At 42.0% G+C, this 21,263-nt stretch overlaps 1 protein-coding gene across 3 annotated transcripts in view; it reads right to left on the bottom strand.

Annotated features, from left to right (window-relative positions):
• Adgre1 (adhesion G protein-coupled receptor E1) overlaps positions 1 to 21,263 on the bottom strand; it is a 95,786-nt gene that overhangs the window by 45,510 nt on the left and 29,013 nt on the right. For 2 of the 3 annotated variants that reach the window (XM_021217760.1, XM_029531290.1), the window contains exons 6-12: positions 20,924 to 21,070; positions 19,396 to 19,545; positions 13,683 to 13,823; positions 13,450 to 13,596; positions 10,714 to 10,802; positions 4,701 to 4,784; positions 1,515 to 1,692 (exon numbers count right to left, since the gene is read on the bottom strand). In XM_021217760.1, the coding sequence (XP_021073419.1) occupies positions 1,515 to 1,692; positions 4,701 to 4,784; positions 10,714 to 10,802; positions 13,450 to 13,596; positions 13,683 to 13,823; positions 19,396 to 19,545; positions 20,924 to 21,070 (936 nt within the window). The remainder of the gene's footprint in view (positions 1 to 1,514; positions 1,693 to 4,700; positions 4,785 to 10,713; positions 10,803 to 13,449; positions 13,597 to 13,682; positions 13,824 to 19,395; positions 19,546 to 20,923; positions 21,071 to 21,263) is intronic. The other variant, XM_029531291.1, reaches the window with a different exon arrangement.

The following is a 21,263-nucleotide window of genomic DNA, read 5'->3' as shown; positions in this document are numbered from 1 at the left end:
GGAGCTAAAACCATCCAGTGGAAAAAAGACAGCATTTTCAAAAAATGGTGCTGGCTTAACTGGCAGTTATCATGTAGAAGAATGCGAATTGATACATTCTTATCTCCTTATTCTTAGCTCAAGTCTAAGTGGATCAAGGAACTCCACATAAAACCAGAGACACTAAAACTTATAGAGGAGAAAGTGAGGAAAAGCCTCAAAGATATGGGCACAGGGGCAAAATTCCTGAAGAGAACAGCAGCAGCTTGTGCTATAAGATCGAGAATCAACAAATGGGACCTCTTAAAATTGCAAAGCTTCTGTAAGGCAAAAGACACTGTCAATAAGACAAAAAGGTCATCAACTGATTGGGAAAGGATTTTTACCAATCCTAAAACTGATAGGGGAGTAATATCCAATATATACAAAGAACTCAAGAAGCTGGACTCCAGAAAATCAAATATCCCCATTAAAAAATGGGGTATAGAGCTAAACAAAGAATTCTCAACTGAGGAATACAAAATGGCTGAGAAGCACCTGAAAAAATGTTCAACATCCTTAATCATCAGGGAAATGCAAATCAAAACAACTCTGAGATTCCACTTCACACCAGTCATAATGGCTAAGATCAAAAATTCAGGTGACAGCTTATACAACCTCTTTGGAAATCAGTCTGGCAGTTCCTCAGAAAATTGGACTTAGTACTACCAAAGGATCCAGCAATACCTCTCCTGGACATATATCCAGAAAATGTTCCAACTGGTAATAAGGACACATGGTGGACCATGGGGGCTCCCAGAAACTGAACTACCAACCAAAGAGTACACAGAGTCTGGACCTAGGTCCCCTACAGATTTGGAGCTTGGTTCATGTGAGTCCCCTAAAAATTGGAGCAGGGTCTGTCCCTGCCTCTGTTGCCTACCATTGGATCCCCATTTCTAGCTGTACTGCCTGGTTGAGCCTCAGTGAAAAAGAATGCACTGCTAGGACTAGATGTCCCAGGGCTGGATTGTACCCAAGGCAAGCTTCACCTTCTCTAAGGAGAAGGGAGGAGAATAATGGGGAAGTTGTATGTAAGGCAGAACTGGGAGGAGAAGAGGGGGGAGGTGCAATTAGGATGTAAAGTGAATAGATAAATTAATTAAGAGGAAAAATGATGCTCAATCACTAAGGAAAGGAGAAAAATGTTCTAGAATAATGACGTGGTATAGTGACAAACATTTCCCAATGTCAAACCAAGAGGCACAATCTAATTACCACCTCAGATGGGAAAACTAGAAATATCTGAACAAGAAAATTATTATCATATCTTAAATCACATAATAGACAAACCATAAATGTTTGTTTGAATAAATTAAAGACACATTCTTTGTGTCATGTCTGATCTTAGCCAAGGGATTGATAAATTGTAAATGTCATTAATATCAAACCTTCTTTGCTGTGGATTAGAGGTTTTAAAGGTATGTGGACAGCTATGAGAACCCAAATACAAGTCACCCCTGAAAATCAGTCTTTCCCTCAAGGGCATGCTTTACCCAGGTACTCCGTCTGAATGGTCTGGCTGGCATTCCCAGAGGGTATCAGAAGAGCAGCTAACATGGTGCTTTCCACAGTCTCCAGCAAGATGGTACCCAGAGTGGATGTTTCCTCCTTGCTGAGCTCAAACCAGGTGGGGGCTTTCTCCAGCACGAGGGAGACACTCGTAGCTGCACTCTGCAAGGAAAGAAACATTTGCTAATGTTCTTTCTCACCCCTTCCACTCTTCCTCTCCCTCCCGTTCCTCCTCCTGCTCCCTCTCCTACTATTCCTCCTCTCCCCTTTCCCTGCTCCTCTTCCTCCTCAAGCTTCTTCTCTCCATGCCCCTCTCCCTTCTCCTCTCCTTTGCTGTTCCTCCTCTCCCCTTCTTCTCCCTGTTCCCCCTCCTCCCCAGGTTTCTTCTCTCCGTGCCCCTCTCCTTCTCCTTCTCCTCCTCCTCCTGCTCACTCTCCTCCTGTTACTCATTCTCTCCCCTTCCTCTTCCTGTTCCTTCTCCTCCCTAGGATCTTCCTCCCCATGTTCCTCTTCTTTCTTCTGTTCCTCCTTCTTCTCCTCCCTCTCTCTTGTTAGCAAAATAATCTATGCTCTCTCTAGCCCTAGGGGAAAAGGGGGATTAAGGATGAAGCAAAAGAAGAAGCTACTGAGTGGTGATACAGTTGGGAAATCACAGGACCCAGACGGCTGAGGCTAATGAGTCCTGGGCTACATAGCCAGTTATAGGGCAGCCCAAGTGACAGCAAGACCCTGTCTCATAAACTAAAAGAGACAAAATCATCATCCTCTCAGCTCCATCTCTACACTTAAGAGACCCTGTGAGGAATGTTTAAGCTCAGCTTTGCCTTTGCAGGACACAGTAAGCCAGTCCCTAAGGCAATCTGTACTCCACATGCTCTTTGACCTAGAAACTTTTAGGGATTAATCTTTTTAGATATATCTAAAAAATTTTTCAAAGAGCTCACTCAGTGGTGGTCATTTGAAATGCTTTCTGATATATTAACGTCTCAAAAAGCAGTTTAACGGTTTCAACGTGGAATCCAGTCCCATGATAGCTGACAGATACATTAGGAAAGAATGCTGTACAAAGCAACATATGTGAAAATTTTCCTGCATGCACTGAGGAAAGAACATACAAACTAACATTCATATCCTATTTTGGCTTAGGAACAACAGCAAGTTTGAAATGTACTTCAGAGACTCATATCTGGCCAGAGTACTCAAAGTGACTGATGAACACTCAGCTCTAGACAGGATACATATGTCAGCTCTCTACTCCCAAGACCTAGGGAACATTCAGATGAAGGGACAGAAAGTGCTGAAGAGCTGGGAAATGAGGGAGAGCATCATAAATGCTGCAACCACAAACACAGCAGCCATGAACACCTGCCCAAGACCTAGCCATCTCTTTCCACCATGGATCACAGAGCTCCCCACAAGGCTCCACCTTTTCCTGTGACACTAATGACTGTCAATGGCTATCATAAGGTGGGTGTCTTTATGTACTAATGGTGGAGTGTTGGGGAATGGTTTGGGGCACTATATGTACTCCGATGCTGATTTCTGTGCCCAGAGATCAGATGATAGTCCAGACAGTGCTTCATCATGATTACTGAACAATCTCCTATATGTAAAGAGTGCTTCCCAATTATCTCTGATTTGTTACTAAAGAGCTGATCAGCCTATGGCTGGGAAGAAAAGGCAGGACTTCCATTCTTAAGGGTAGAGTCCCAAAGGGGGAGAGAAGAGGTGGTCATGAGGAAGAAGGTCTAGAAGGAGTCATGATGAGCAGGTCACTAAGGGATTCACGATGAGAATAGAGATGAAGCAGAGCAAATCAGGGCAAGACTCAGACTGCAAGTAACATGGGGCCTTAGCTGGGAAATATATAGTTTAGAGTAGACCAACATCTGCCCAATCATGGCCTTTAGAGCTTTTTAATGATCTTAATAGGTCTTTGTACCAATTATTTAGAGCTGTAATAGAAATAGATAAGGCTATTGTTCTTAACTTACAGTCTACAGTGGAGTTAATGGGCACTAGGTGGGCAGAAGTCATCCCAGGAGAGAGAAAGGGGGTATCAGAGGGTAATGGGGGAAACATACACAATACAATGGACAGGCATGCAGACAGATATATGAAAGTATCAAAACTAATGAAAATTTTTATCAAATGTGTTGTAAGTATGGGTTGAAATGGCTCAGAGGTCAAGAGCACACACTGATCTTACAGAGTGTTCAGGTTCAGTTCTAGTGTCCACTTTGGGTGGCTCACAACTGCCTGTAACTCCAGCTCTGGTGATATCTTATACAGCTGGCTTCTGTGGGAATTTACACATAAGATGTATAAAGCTGACAAAAATAAATCCTTAAAAATCTAAGTATGGTGTGAATATTTCTAGCACATAAGAATGAAAACTATATTGAATTGTGAAATAGAGCTAGTGCATGCATGTGTGTTAGTGTGTGTGCAACCACACTGGCTACATGCTCATGTAGAGGTCAAATGCCAAATGTGGCTATTGCATTCCAGATGCCAGATACTATTAATCTAGTTGAGACAGGGTCTTTTATTGGTCTAGAAGTCACCAAATAGACTATGCTGAACGGTCAGAGTCTCCAGGCTCTGCTTCTCAGTTCTGGGATTCCAAATGTATGAGCTATGTATGCCTAGCTTTTGTCTTTTTATATGTGGATTCTGGGGATAGAACCTAGGTTTTCATGCTTATAAATCAGCCCTTTACCTGCTGAGCCATAACCTGAGTCAGATATGCATACTTTAATTATCGTATGTAAGCATATACCTTCATACCACCTTATTTAGTATGGAGCCAAATCCATGAAAGTACAGACAATGATTATTTCTAGTTTGAGAAGAGAAAAACAAGTATTCATGTTTTATTAATATTAAGTATTGTCACCAAGATTTGAGCTGTGGGGGCTGTAGATGTGTCGCCATGACTAAGAGTTCTCAATGCTCATGCATGATAACTGAGACTCAGATCCCATTACGTACATCAAGGGTCTCACAGATGAACAATATCTCCAAGGGACCCAATGCCCCATTTTAGTCTTCACAGATAACTACACGAGAGAGAGAGAGAGAGAGAGAGAGAGAGAGAGAGAGAGAGAGAGAGAAAGAGAGAGAGAGAGAGAAGAGGCAGACACCAATGAAGAAGGTGCTCCCCTTACCTGTAAGGACACTGGAGCACTTTTGTTTTCACAGGTGTTATCCAGGACGGTGAAGGTGGCATTCACAAGTGCACAGAAGGAAGCCTGTGTTCCAAGAGAAAGAGCACTTTTGAGTACTGGCCAGTCTTTCATGAATTGCAATGTCAAAAAAACTGAGTAATAAAGTTCAACATATGAGTAGTTCAAATTCCTGAGTCTCCATTCTCAGGGAAAAAAATACTCATCCCATCAAGTCCTCATGTCAGAGAAGTTGGGTGGCAGGTAACAGATGCATTTACTCTAGAAGGTTCTGGAATTCCCCTTGCCCAGCAGGGAGACAGTAGTTCATAATAGCCTCATGTATAGTTCATGAATAACCAGGAGAGGTAAAGACTCCAATTACAAACCCAAGTCAAGAAAAGAGAAGTCCTAAACAGATTTGACCAGAGCACATTGTCTATCCATGTTGGAACAGCCCCAGTATACTCTGTTGGTATGCAGAGTTATACACTGTCCTGATTTCATTTCTGTTGCCTGGATAAAAATACATTGACAAAAAGCAACTTGGGGAAGAATTGGTTTGTTTCAGTTTATAATTCTAACCTACCATCCATCATGGTGGAAACTCAAAGTAGGAACCCGAAAAGGCTCATCATGGCCACAGTCAGTAACACTGAGTGATGGGCATCTGTTTTCTTGTGTTCTTGCTGGTGCTGAGATCTATTTCTCCACTGTTACACGGTTTAGGACCCTGTGCCTGGAAAAATGGCACTGCCCACTGTAGACTTGGCCTTTCCACGTCAATTAGCTTAATTAAGATACCCCACATAGAGAGAGACATGCTCAAAGGCCATCCCAATGTAGACAATCCTTCAATGAAATTCTCTTCCCAATGGATTATAGGTTGGCTCAAACTGACAATTGGAATTAATTATCAAGGCCAGGAATGGTGGTGCATATCTATTTTCTTGGCACTTGAGAGGCAGAGAAAGGCAGATCTCTGTGAGTTTGAGGTTAGCCTGCTCTATATATGAAATCCCAGGCCAGCCAGGGCCACATGGTAGCATCCTATCTCAAAAGCAAATAAACAAATCTGTGCCTGGAGCTGATCCTGTGCCACAGGGTTCCATACACAAATAGTACCAGAAGAGAGCTAGTATCCCAGGACTGCAGATACACCTGCAAGTACAGGTACGACCACCACTTCTCTTCAAATTCCTGGCCCAAGACTGACCCAGCCAGAGTCATCGATACACAGGAACCAAGGATCAGCTGGGGACAGTATATTTCTGATCTCTGTCTGAACCCCAGACCTGACCCTGTACCACAGTTCTCCATACCTAAATTCCTCTTGGAGAGAACTGGTCTCTAAGGAGTACTAACACAGAGGCTTGCAGGAGGGACAAGGCACAGTCAGAGACAGCAAGACCAGCTAACTCCAGAGGTAACTGGATGGCGAAAGGCAAGGGCAAGAATATGAGCAACAGAACCAAGGCTACATGGCATCATCAGAACCCTGTTCTCCCAGCACAGCAAGCCCAGGTTACTCCAACACATGAGAAAAGCAAGACTGTAATTTAAAAATCTCATCTCATGATGATGATAGAGGGATTTAAGAAGGACATAAATAACTCCCTTAAATAAATACAAGAGAACACAGGTAAACAGGTAGAAGCCCTTAAAGAGGAAGCACAAAAATCCCTTAAAGAAAACACAACCAAACAGATGAAGGAACTGAACAAAACCATCCAGGATCTAAAAATGGAAATAAAAACAATAAAGAAATCACAAAGGGAGGCAACCCTGGAGACCAAAAAGCTAAGAAAGAGATCAGGAGTCATGGATGTAAGCATCACCAACAGAATACAAGAGATAGAAGAGAGAATCTCAGGTGCAGAAGACAACATAGAAAATATTGACACAACAGTCAAATAAAATGCAAAAAGCTCCTAACCCAAAACATCCAGGAAATCCAGGATACAATGAGAAGACCAAACCTAAGGATAACAGGTATTGAAGAGAGTGAACATTCCCAACTTAAAGGGCCAGTAAATATCTTCAACAAAATTATAGAAGAAAATTTCCCTAACCTAAAGAAAGAGATGCCCATAAATATACAAGAAGCCTACAGAACTCCAAATAAATGGGACATGAAAAGAGATTCTTCCCATAATAGTCAAAACACTAAATACACACATAAAAAAAATAAAGAAAATTAAAAGCAGTAAGGGAAAAATGTCAGTAACATACAAAGGCAGACCTATCAGAATTACACCAATCTTCTCCTCAGAGACTATGAAAGCCAGAAGATCCTGGGAAGAACTCATTTAGACCCTAAGAGAACACAAATGCCAGCCAAGACTGCTATAACCAACAAAACTCACAATTGCATAGATGGATAAACCAAGAAATTCCATGACAAAACCAAATTTACACAATATCTTTCCACAAATCCAGCCCTACAAAGGATAATAGATGGAAAACACCAACACAAGGAGGGAAACTAAACCCTAGAAAAAGCAAGGACATAATCTTCTTTCAACAAACCCAAAAGAAGACGGCCACACAAGCATAAAAATAACATCAAAAATAACAGGAATCAACAATCACTATTCCTTAATATCTCTTAACATCAATGGACTCAATTCCCCAATAAAAACACATGGACTAACAGACTGGATATGTAAACAGGACCCAGCATTTTGTTGCATACAAGAAAAACAGCTCAGTGTCAAAAACAAACACTACCTCAGAGTAAAGGGCTGGAAAACAATTTTCTAAGCAAATGGTCTCAAGAAACAAGCTGGAATAGCCAATCTATAAAATTATATAAAATCGACTTTTAACCAAAAGTCATGAAAAAAAAGATAATGAAGGACACTGCATACTCATCAAAGGAAAAATNTACCAAGAAGAACTCTCAATTCTGAACGTCTATGCTCCAAATGCAAGGGCACACACATTCATAAAAGAAACTTTACTAAAGCTCAAAGCATACATTGTACCCCACACAATAATAGTGGGAGGTTTCAACACTCTCAGCAATGAATCAATGGAAATGTGATCATAGAAACACAAACTAAACAGAGATACAGTGAAACTAAGAGAAGTTGTGAACCAAATGAATTTAACAGATATCTATAGAATATTTCACCCTAAATCAAAAGAATATACCATCTTCTTAGCACCTCATGGTACCTTCTCCAAAATTGACCATTGGTCACAAAACAGACCTCAACAGATATAAGAAGATTGAAATAATCCCATGCCTCCTATCAGATCACTATGGATTAAGGCTGATCTTCAATAGCAACAGAAACACCAGAAAGCCCACATACACATGAAAGCTGAACAACACTCTATTCAGTGATAACTTATTCAAGGAAGAAATAAAGAAAGAGGTTAAAGACTTTTTAGAATTTCATGAAAATGAAGGTAAAACATAGCCAAACTTATGGGACACAATGAAAGCAGTCCTAAGAGGAAAACTCATAGCTCAGAGTGCCTCCAAAAAGAAACTGGAGAGAGCATACACGGACAGCTTAACAGAACACCCGAAAGCAAAGATATACCAAAGAGAAGTAGAAGGAATGAAACAATCAAACTCAGGGCTGAAATCAACCAAGTAGAAACAAAAAGAACTATACAAAGAATCAACAAAATAAGGAGCTAGCTCTTTGAGAAAATCAATAAGATAGATAAACCCTTAGCCAGACTAACCAGAGGGCACAGGGACAGTATCCAAATTAATAAAATCAGAAATGAAAAGGGAGATATAACAACAGAAACTGAGGAAATTCAAAAAATCATCAGATCCTGCTACAAAAGCCAATACTCAACACAACTGGAAAATCTGGATGAAATGGACAATTTCTAAACAGATAATAAATACCAAAGTTAAATCAGGTGAGATAAATCAAATAAACAGTCCCATAATCCCTAAAGAATAGAAGCAGTCATTAATAGTCTCCTAACAAAAAAAAAAAATGCCCAGGACCAGATGGGTTTAGTGCAAAATTGTATCAGACCTTCAAAGAAGACCTACTACCAATACTCTTCAAACTATTCTATGAAATAGAAACAGGACTACTACCCAATTCACTCAATGAAGTCACAGTTACACTGATACCAAAAGCTCACAAAGATCCAACAAAGAAAGAGAACTTCAGACCAATCTCCCTTATGAATGACAATGCAAAAAAATAATAAAATTCTTGCCAACTGAATCTAAGAACACATCAAAATGATCACTCACCACAAACAAGTAGGCTTCATCCTAGGGATACAGAGATGGCTCAATAGAAGAAAAATCCATCAATGTAATCCACTGCATAAACAAACTCAAAGAAAAAAAACCACATGATCGTTTCATTAGACGCTGAAAAAGCATTTGACAAAATTCAACAACATTCCTTCATGTTAAAAGTCTTCAAAAGATTAGGTGTTCAAGACTCAAACCTATACATGGTGAAAGCAATCTACAGCAAACCAGCAACCAACATCAAANTAAATGGAGAGAAAATTGAAGCAATCCCACTACAATCAGGGACTAGATAACACTGCCCACTGTCTATCTATTCATTATAGTACTTGAAGATCTACCTAGAGCAATTAGACAACAAAAGGAGGTCAAATGGATACAAATGGGAAAGGAAGAAATTAAAATATCACTATTTGCAGATGATATGATAGCATACGTAAGTGACCCCAAAAACTCCACCAGAGAACTCCTAGCCATAAAGCAGAGAATACCCATGATACACCCCACAGGACCAAAGAAGCTAAACAAGAAGGAAGGCACAAGTGTGAATGCTTGAATCATACTTAGGAAGAAGAACAACATAGTTATAAGAGGCATAGGGAGGGAGAAACTGGGTGGGAGTGGAAAGGGGTAGGAGAATAAGGAGACAGGATCAGATGTGGGGAGAGACAGGAGAGAGTCCCAGAGGACCAGGAGAAAGCATGAAAATTGGCAGCTGCCAGAGGCGGGAGAAAATTTTAGGATGTCTCAGAGACCTGAGATGAGGGAGGTTCCCAGGAGTCAATGCAGGTGACATTAGCCAAGATGCCTAACAGTGGGAATATAGAACCTGAAGGGACTACCTTCTGTAGCCAGGCAGGACCCCCAGTGGAGAGACAAGGACACCAACCCACCCACAAAAATTTCAACCCAAAATTTGTCCTGTCTAAAAGAAATGCAGGGACAAGGTTGGAGCAGAGATTGAGGCAATAGCCAATCAGTAACCAGCCCAACCTGAAACCCATGTAATCACAATGTAATGCAATGGCAAGCACCAATCCCTAACACTATTAATGATATTCTGTTATGCTTGCAGACAGGAGCCTAGCATAGCAATACAGCTACTAAGGGTTGTGCTATTGCACTATTGCATTTATTTGGTTAAGATTGATGAAGCACTATTAATCCTAAGTAGCCTCTTGGAAAACATCAATAACTAAGAATGTTCAACACTTACATATTCAATAAGAATATTCACCCAGTCCTACAGGGATATCTGTATCAAAGCCACACACATACCAAGGCTCAGGAAACATATCAGATAAAGAGGCAGGAAGAGTGTAAGAGTAGATGGATAGAGAAGAAACCAGTGAGATGCTGTCTCCTGGATATGACGTGGTGATAGCACTTATGAACACACAGAAGCTGTGGGTAACTACACAAGACCAAACCAGCCAAGATTCTAGGAAAAGACCGAGAAAGTGCTCTCCAGCTCCTCTCTCACCGAGAAGCTCTCGCAGTGGGAGCTTCTGGGACACAGAGAATCATTCTTTCTTGATGCTGTGGTGACTGATAGAGTCTCATGCTCCAGTGGATGCCCCACACCAATGCATGTATGGCGCCCATGATGAATTTAGTGTGTCATCAATAAAAAAAAAAACATGGAATTGGAAGGGTGATGGATTGAGGGATGTTGGGGAGTTAGGGAAAAGTAGGGGTGAATATTATCACAGTCTGTTGTATATATGGATGAAACTCTCAAGAATAAAGAAAGATAATTTTTTAAAAACTTACATAATCAAGATCCCTGCCCTGCACTGCTTGGCATTGCTGTATCTGCTCACTTTGGGGTATCAAGTCTTCCTTACACTTGAAGGGGATCCCTGGATGGAAGAAAAATCAACCATGGAAAATATTCAGCACAGTGAGGTGTGACTGACTACTAGACAAAACTGATTATGTGTTCTCTATACATAACATTTGACCTCAGCCATAATAAACAGAAGTGACTGAGAGCAAACTGCACTACACACCAGGCATACGAAGCTCCAAGATCATGGCAAGGGCTTAAAGGGACTGAGGGGGGATGCAATGCCCAGTGCTACAATGACTACTCACATCAACTCTCATCTCATCCGTATCCAGTATCACCTGGGAGGTGGGCTTCTGGGCATGTCTATAGGGATCATCTAGATTACATTCATCAGTGTGAGAAGACACCCCTTAATTGTGAACAGAACCATTTCCTGGTCAGGAAACCCTGGACTGCACAGAATAGAAAAATTGAGCAGCTCCAGCAGCAACATTCATCACTCTCTGCTCCTGACTGTGGGTGTGATGTGACCAGCTGCCTCAAATTCCACACCATAATGAACTACACTCTTGAACCATGACCAGAATAAAACCTTTCTCCTTGAGTTGCTTTTCTCAGGATACTTTTTTTTTTACATTAACAAAAACTAAGATATCAGGGATACAAAATTCTAAGACAAAGAAAGGTAAGCAAGCTGGAGAATGTCTGAAGGCACAATGATTTTTTTTTTCAAGTAAAACAGTATAACCAGAAAGTGATATCAGCCTGGATGTTCACAAACAGGTAACTGGATAAGTAATGTGGTACTTATACACAATGGAATATTATTCAACCATATGAAATTCATTTTTAAGAAAGTGAGTAAAACTGGAAAATATACTGAGGTGGTAGACACTTAGACAAACACTACATATTGTCACTCATACACAGATCCTGGTTTCCACAGGTTAACTATATTTAAGTGGATGTAAGTGCAAGAGAAAACAGGATACTGGAGGGGTTTAAAGAATGGGCTTTATAGTGTAACGAAACACATGAAATATGAGTGTAGAGGGGAGGAACTATTGGGAAAAGGAAAATACAGGAAAAGGGGAGCATTGAAGAGGGAATGAGGGAATAGGAAGAGATGAGAAGATGGAGAGGGTGAGGTGAAACGAGAGAGAAGGAAAGAAGGGAAGCGGAGAGGAAGACGAGAGGAAGGAACACAGGATAAGAAGATAGTGGAGGAGACAGGAGGAGGAGAGGGGGAAAGGCAGAGGTAGAGGAAAAAGAAGAAGACAAGAGGAAAGGAGGAAAGGGAAAGAAGGGGAGAAGCAAAAAGAGATGGAGGGAAAGAAAGAAAGAGAGAGAAAGGAGAGAAGAGGGAATATATCTGAATAGTATTCTTTTCATGATCTCCTCAGAGCTAATTGGCATGGCCTTTACACCTGTGCTAGGCAACATGCATAAAAAAATGAAAGGTAGGAAGTGAAAGGCATAATAAATACATATTTATAGTTAGTTCTTTGTGAGGAGAAGACAGAAAAATGGAGGGTGGAAGGAGTGTGTAGAAGACAGAACATCACTGGTGACATCCTCACTTCTGTGTGGGAAAGGATCTTAGATAAATTCTGTTGTTGCTGTGTTTCATTGCAGCCATTCAGGATACATACATTCTGTTTTAGAATTTAGTTTATGTGGATGTGGTATACATGCATGTGAGCATGCTCATGTGTGTATATTATTTATGCCCATACATATGAAACCCAGTAATTGGCATTGGGCATCGTAATCACACTCCAGCATCATGGACTCTAACCCTCTGGAACCGTAAGTTCAAATAAACTCTTTTTTCTAAAAGCTGCCTTAGACAAGGTGTTTCATCATAGCAACACTAATACATAGGGCCACACCCTTATAGAAAAGTGGCTCTCCCTGAGAAGTTATTACTGCCCTCAGTAAGGAGAGGCTTATGAGCTCCTCTCCCAGCCATATTTATGCTCAATACTGTAAATTTTAAAATCTATTACTCAAAATTTTTAGGCCAAGCAGTCATAGTGCCCACTTTTAATTCCAGCACTTGGGAGGCAGAGGCAGGTAGATCTCTGAGTTCAAGGCCAGCCTGGTCTACAGAGTAAGTTCCAGGACTGACAGAGGTATATAATAAAATCCTGTCTTGAAAACCAAACAAAAATTTTAATATCTTGTTGTTCTTGAGAGAAAAAAAACTAAATGTTTTCATAAGACACAAAAGTGTCGAAGAGCCTGAACTCCAGCCATGGTTACGGACACATCTAAAGTGTCTCACTCTGTGTGAATCCTCAGGACCTTTGTACATACTTTAACTGTGACAGTGTGTCTTCACTCTTTCAATTCTATACTGCAAGCTGGGTATGGTCCTGTACACTTATGATACCAGCAGTTGATAGGTAGAGGAATGAGGAATGGGGTTCAAGGATAGCAATAAGTTTGAGACTAACCTGTACCACATGAGACCCTGTCTGCAAATAATAATAATAATAATAATAATAATAATAATAATAATAATAATAATAATAGATCCAAAACCCACTCAATAACCTACTATTGAGTGCACCAATGAATCAGTAAAGGAGTAAATAGGTAGCAAGATACTGCATGCATGAAATGAAAGTAAGTAGAGAACTTGGTTATTGGGAAAAAAGTTTTATGAGCAAAGCAAAGACACAGCTCCCCTTGCCAATGCTCTAAGACATTACTTTTGCAGTTGAAGTTTCCATGTCCTTGGGAGCCTTCTGGATCCATTTGAAAGCCGGGAAGGCATCCACAGATGTAGGAGCCCGGTACATTGGTGCAGACAGAATTTTGTCCACATTGTAATGGATCTTGGGAACACTCATCAATATCTGCAATAAAAATCAAGTACATAAAGAAATTCAGAGGAACGTGGAGAAATGCACACCCCAAGCCATCTAGGAAATCCTCTGCTCACCTTCACATGTCACTTCTGGGTCTGTGAAATTCAGCCGTCCATTGCTTGATGCAAAGCCAGGGTTGCAAGTGCAGAAGTAGCTCCCAATAGTATTGGTACATGATGAGTTGAAAGGACATGTGTCATCACACTCATCGATATCTGCACAGTGGAGAATGAGCATGAGGTTTGGAGTAATGGCTCAGTGGGAAAAGAGCTTGTGGTGTGAGCATAAGGACCTCAGTTCAACCCCTGGAAGTCAGATCCCTAGTTTTGCTTCTATTGTTATGATAAAAAAAAATACCTTGACATGGAATGATTCCCAGGAGAGCCCCCACCAGCACCAGCTTAGAGGAGAAGGGAAAGGGAGATGGGGAAAGGATTATAGGAGGGGTTAACTGGTAAAGGGCAGTGAGAAGGAAGGAACTTGAAGCAGCCAGAGAAATAATGTATGTCACTGGCTTTTACTACATACAATTCAGAGCCCCCTGCCTAGGGGATTGTGTCACCCATGATGGTTGGGTCTTTCTTCATCAACTATATGCAATCAAGACAATCCTCCATAGACACGCCCATGGGCCAACCTGATCTAGACAATCCTTCATTGAGGCTCTCTTCCCAGATGGTTCTAGCTTGTGTCAATTTGGCAATTAAAACTAATAATCTCACACATAATATGAACTCCAGGCTCAGTGAAAGACACTCAAGCAAACAAGGGGGAGCCAACCATGAAAATTGACATCCAAGGTTGACCTCTGGCCTTCACGTGTATACATGCATGTACACACATGGGTACAAACATAAACACATGATCACACAGATAGAGATTCACACATCAAAAGAAGAGAAAGAAAAGAAAACTGAGTTGGCCAATGACCTAATGAACTAATGCCCTTATTCACACACACACACACACAGTACAGCTGTATGTTATGGTCATGATAGTGCATTCTGATAAATGGGTTGTCAGGTGGTTCTGTCAGGATATTATAGAATATACTTAGACAAACCTGGACTGTATACATAGGGAGAACACAGTTCATGTATGAAACTGTGTAAGGAGAATTCTGAAAACTTATAGAAAAACTCCAAGAAAACAAGACAAGAGTCTTGTGATTTCTGTTTCTCCATAGCAGGAATTGTTCTTGGAATCGAATGATGCCCTTCCCAGATGTAATAAATAAGAGTTGGTTTACTCAAAAAAGCATACATGGGTTGCACATAGGCTCCCCACACACACACACACATATATATATATATGGTATACAGCTTGGTCTTCATGCAGGTCCCCCAACAAGTAGGAGCTGTCTCTGAATCTGTTGCCTGCCTGTGGATCTGGTTCTTCTGATAGAGCTGCCTTGTCTGGCCTCAGTGAAAAAGGATACACATAGTCCTACAGTGACTTGATGTACAAAGATGGATTGGTACCCAGGGAGTCCTCCACATTCTCAGAGAAGACAGGGGGTAGGATGGAAGGAGGGAATATGTGAGGGGGAACTGGGAGGAGAAGAGGGGCTATGGTCATGATGTAAAGTGAATATATACATACATACATACATACATACATACATACATACATACATACATACATAGGAAGAAATAATTTTACTTTATCATATTACTATCATTCAGATGATGATTCCAAACACAGGTTGTCCTTTTGATGTGTACAGCCTGAACTCTTGTGAACATACCTTGCCCTGTCACTGTACACAGCTTGAACTCATGTGAACTCACTTGCTCATATGACCTTGTTTAACTCTCAGAATATAAATTGTCTGTTGCTCTGAACGAAGTTGGCTCTTGCATGAGACTTTAGTCCACCTCCTTTTTAGGCTCCATTCAGGTTCACATCACCAACTAGAATGGCAACAATTTCTACATGGGACTTCCTTGTGCAACCAAGAGATGGTAGACATAAAATATGTGAGGATGCTTCTAGATTCAGGGGGTGTCTGTTTAACAGAAAATGTAATGGTGTGGCTACACTCAAATAATGACAAAATAGGACCAATAATATGGCTCAGCCTGACAACCTCAGTTCAATCTCCAGAGCCCACATGGAAGAAGGCAAGAACTGACTCCCACATGCTCTCTGACCTTCACACAGGCACCATGGTGTGTGTGTGTGTGTGTGTGTGTGTGTGTGTGTGTGTGTGTGTGTGTGTGTACATGCACACACACATTTTTAACATTTGTGAAGGATTACTTAGATTAGAATGAGACCCACCTTAGATGTAGTCAGCACTATTTCTGGGGTTTGGATCCTAAAAAGCATCAAAAGGAGCTGAGAGCTAGCACCAGTATTTGTTATTCTTCTCTTTCTGCTTCCTGGCTGTGGATGTGATGTGACTGGCTACCTCAAGCTCCTGCTGCCATGCCTGTCCCACAAGGAGCACTGGCCCTACCATTCCTCTGCCATGAAGTGGCACAAGTATGGAGGTGATGCCCTTCCTCCTTGACCCTCTCCACACGTGGCAGTTAGGCCACAAGGTCATGAGAGCAGTAGAGCTGGACCTGCCCTTTACCAGCATTGGGCCCTCACTTTTCGTGGGCAACACAGTGTACCTGGCCCTGAAGAGGGCATAAATGAGCTGGGTGTGGGAGAAAAGAACAGAGGGTTCAGTGGTGATGCCCTGCCCCTCACCACCATACACCACTTGTGGTAGTCAGGAGAGCTGGCTCAAAATCATGAGAATGGGAGAGTTAGCCCTGCCTCTCACCAGCTATAGCACTTGGGAGTCCTGGGCCTTAGGCCTCACCTGAACAAAACAGTGGAGCCGACCCTAATGGTGAAGGCATGGGTGAGCCAGCCCCAGAGTTGCAAGAGCAGGAGAACTGGCCCAGCTCCTCATGGGTTTCAGCAATAGGAGAATGAGCTGGAACCTTGGCCAAGTAACACAGTGGAGCTGATTTTGGAGGTATGAGTTAGGGCTTGAGAGCAAAAGAGCTGACCCTGCCTTCTGCCTATGAAGGCATTGGTGGCCTAGCTGGAGCAGTGTTTGGAGAATTCACCCTGGGAGTGTGGATAAGTGAAAAATGGTGGGATGAGAAGTTCAGGTGCCACCCAGGCCCAGATCTGGGGATTTGAGTTGGCCCATCCCAAAGTCTACACTATCTGTGAACTATTGGGCGTGTGAGAGGGCCAGTCCTGCTGAGTCAAAACTGCAGGATCTCCATGACACAAGGCAACCATAGGATAACTGAGAGGAGTTCCAGTGAGGGTCCAACATTGATGGTGTCACAGAAACCAGGGACCTGAAGCCAAACCAATGACACCTTACAATTAACATTTGCAAGTGAAAATGTGAAGACAGAAGGATAAACTGTGGGACACATTTTTTCACACTACAGCTTCCACCATGAGCTGTTTCCTATGCTTTGTTTTTGGATTTGTTTGCTTTTGTTCAATTCATTTGTGTGTTTGTCATTTTGAAGGGGAGGTTTCAAGGGGGGGGTGGATACAAGGGGATGGGGAGATAAGTGGGAGTGGAGGGCCTGATGTGAAACTCACAAAAAAACTAATAAAAAAAAGTTTAAAGAAATAAATAAAAGTATCAGAGAGAACTGAAGGTATGAATGCTCATTGCTCAGCTCACTTTCCTTGCACGGAGTCCAGGACCTACCCTACAGTCATGACAATCCCCCACAGACATGGTGTTTTAGTTAGCATTAACCGTCAGCATGATGCTGTTTAGAAACAGCCAAAAGAAAATCTTCATTAATTCTCTTCATCAAATTAGTCTGTAGAATTATGTCCATGAGAAATTGTTTTCATTGTCTGAATTGATGGAGCCAAGCCCACTGTGAGCTGGACCATCCCCTGGGTAGGTAGTTCTCAGTTGTATAAGAAAGGTATCTCGGCATAAGCCTGTGAGCAAGCCTGAAAATAAGCTAGCAAGAAACATTTCCCCATGGCTTCTGCCTCCAGGTTTCTGACATGAGCTCCTGCCCTGAGTTTCCTCCATGATCAATTGTTGGTTTTGGTTGTGGTGTTTGTCACAGCAACAGATTGAACCTAGAACACATGTCCACAGATCAAACTGTCCTAAGCAATTCCTCATTGAGATGCTCTTCCAAGATGATTCTAGATTTTGTCAGGCTAACAATCAAAACTAACCAAATGACATACAGAGTCACACACACACACAAACACACACACACACACACTTTGAAATCTAGGTTGGTTCTTGACTGTAACCAACAAGATGAGGTATTAGTAATGTTCTGAGTTCTCTAACCCCAAACTCAAACACTTGACTTATTCTGCATTCTTCCTTTTAGAAACACATTTAAAAAAAAAAAAAAAAAACAGGAACCATGTTATGAGGAAGCCCATGTGTCACTATGGAAACTGGGTGTTTTAGTAGAGTTTTCAGCCAAATGAGATCAACTATTAATACATGCCAGCTCGATGATGTGGAGAAAGAGGAACACTCCTCCACTGCTGGTGAGATTGCAAGCTGCTACAACCACTCTGGAAATCAGTTTGTCAGTTCCTCAGAAGGTTGGACATAGTAATACCTGAGGAACCAGCTGTACCACTCCTGGGAATATACCCAAAAGAATAAGGACACATGTTCCACTATGTTCATAGCAGCCTTATTTATAATAGCCAGAAGCTGGAAACAACCCAGATGTCCTTCAACAGAGGAATGGATTCAGAAAATGTGGGACATTTACACAATGGAGTATTACTCAGCTATTAAAAATGATGAATTCATGAAATTCTGAGGCAAATGGATGGAACTAGAAAATATCATCCTGAATGAGTTAACCCAATCACAAAAGAAGGCACATAGTATGTACTCACTGATAAGTAGATATTAGCTCAAAAGCTCCAAATACTCAAGATACAATTCAAAGACTACATGAAGCTCAAGAAGAAGGAAGACTAAAATGTGGGTGCTTCAGTCCTTCTTAGAAGGAAAACAAAATACTCACAGAAGCAAACATGGAGATAATGTATAGAGCAGAGACTGAAGGAAAGGTCATCCAAAGACTGTCCCACCTCATGATTGATCCCATGTACAGTTACCAAACCCAGACACTATTGTGGATGCCAAGAAGTGCATGCTGAAAGGAGCCTGATATGGCTGTGTCCTGAGAGGCCTTGCCAGAGCCTTACAAATACAGAGACAGATGCTCTCAGCCAACCATTGGACTGAGCACAGGGTCCCCAATAGAGAAGTTAAGAGAAAGGACTGAAGGAGTTGAAGGGAATTGCGACCCCACAGGAAGAACAACAATATCAACCAACCAGTCCCCCAAGAGCTTCCAGGGACTAAGCCATCAGCAAAGGAGTACACATGGTTCCAGCTGCATATGTTGCAGAGGATGTCCTTGTCAGACATCAATGGGAGGAGAGGTCCTTGGTCCTATGAAGGTTCGATAGATGCCCCAGTATAGGGGAATAGATTTTGGGGAGGTGGGGGTGGGTGGGTGAGTGGGGGAACACCCTCATAGAAGCAGTAGAAGGGAGGATGGGATAAGGGATTTCTGGGAGGGGGGGAACTAGGAAAGGGGATAACATTTGAAATGTAAATAAAGAAAATATCCAATTTAAAAAAAGAAAGATATGCCAGCTGCTGTAGGCACAGCCCCTAGGGACACTAAATAAAACAGAAAAGGTAGCCCACTGCAAGCAAGGACAAATGGCTGTTGCTATAAGACACAATATTTGAGATTAATTTACTACCCATTAGCGAGTCCTCTACATGGCTGGGGACATTACCTGTACAATTCCCATCTACCGGATGACCAAAGATCTGAAAAGTTGACAAAGAGAATCCAGCTGGGCAAGAGCAGTTGTAGGATCCCAGGGTGTTGATGCAAATGAAGGTGGGACCACAAAGAGTTGAATTCCTGGAACACTCATCTACATCTAAACAGAATGTCAGAATGAGACAGAACAATGACATGTGAACCAGGAAATTGTTAGCAGGTAAAGCTCTGGCTGTGACTGAATGCATTTCACATTATGGTATGGCCACGAGCTGGTGGAAACCAGGGAGTGGAATGTGGTGAAGAATGACCTTCATAGACTCAGGAATCTGGACACTTGGTCCCCAGTTGGTGGTGCTGTTTGGAGAGGTTCAGAAGAAACCTGCTAGAGGACTTGATGGAGAAAGTACATCACTGGTCAGGGTGGGGAAGTGTAGCAAGCTTTGAGAATATATAGCTTCATCCTATTTTCTGTTTGCTTTCTCTGTTTGATATCTGTGTATGAGCTTTGTCTCTCAGCTTCCTGTTCCTGCTGTCATGTCTCCCACCCCTTGCCTTGCCTTCTACCTCTTGCCAGGTTCTCACACCATAATGAGCCCATCACTCTGAACACATAGACCAAACTAACTCTGTCTTCCTCAAGGTGCCATTGGTTATGGTTTCCTTCTTCTTTTTTTTCCCACAGCTCAGAAAAGTGACTAATACACTGTGGGATTGTGAAGACATGAAGCCACGTACACTTCACAGGACATGTCCAATTCCAACACTCTCAAAGTATGGTGAGAGGCAGAGATAAGAGAATCTTCAGATTCCCATGGGCCAGAAAACCTGATATATGCTACAGTCAACAGCAAAGAGACCCTGTCTCCAACAAGGTAGGGGGCAAGGACTGACACTCTGGTCTCCACACGCATGCCATGGCATGCACACATGGGAGTGTGCTGCCTCCCACACACCGAGGTCCTGAAAACCTGGCTAAGGCAGTGAGGGGATGAATAATGAATAAACACAGAGACACATGCACAGAAAAGCTGAGGTTTGGTAAGCTATGCTCCCTCTGATGGAGTGGTACCTCACAACAATCCAGAACCTCCATTAATTTGCTATCTACAGCATGGTGGGGGAAGAGTTGGTTAAACTTAGTAAGTAGGCAGCAGGCACCACAGCAACAGAAATAAGAAAGACCCCGTCTCATTAGTGTGAAAGGCAAGAATTGACTCCTAAAAGTTATTCTCTGACCACCACACATGCTCCATGATGTACACATGCCCACACTCATGGAAGGAAGAAGTAAGAGAGAGGGGGTAGAAGAGGAGAGGGAAGGAGGGAGGCAAACAGAGAGGGAGGGAGGGAAACAGAGAGGGAGGGAGTGAAAGAGAGAGAGGGAGGGAAAAAGGAGAAGAAGGGACAAGAGGGGAGGGAGGAATCTTCGCTTCAACTTTACAGATGAAAGTTTTAAACTCATCCTAAGTCCAAGCCCCTTATCACCATCCTTTCAATAAATGTTATTTGAGTTACTGGTCATAACCTCCACCTACCTTCACAGGATTCTTCCAGGCCCTGGAACACTTGCCCTCCTCCACTAGATTCAAGTCCTGAGTTGCACATACAATAATAGCTTCCAAGAGTGTTGTGGCAGGTTGCATATTCTGGGCAAGCATTGCCAGTCACACATTCATCTTCATCTGAGGAGTTGGGGATAAAATGAAGGAGAATTACTATGTTCATAGCAGCCTAATTTATAATAGCCAGAAGATGAAAAAAAAAAAAAAAAACAGAAGTCCCTCAACAGAGGAATGGATACAGAAAATGTGGTACATTTACACAATGGAGTACTACTCAGCTATTAAAAACAATGAATTTATGAAATTCTTGGGC

The sequence above is a fragment of the Mus pahari genome, chromosome 18, assembly GCF_900095145.1.
Source record: "Mus pahari chromosome 18, PAHARI_EIJ_v1.1, whole genome shotgun sequence".
NCBI lineage: Eukaryota > Metazoa > Chordata > Mammalia > Rodentia > Muridae > Mus > Mus pahari.
This window is presented reverse-complemented; position numbering and strand designations above follow the sequence as displayed.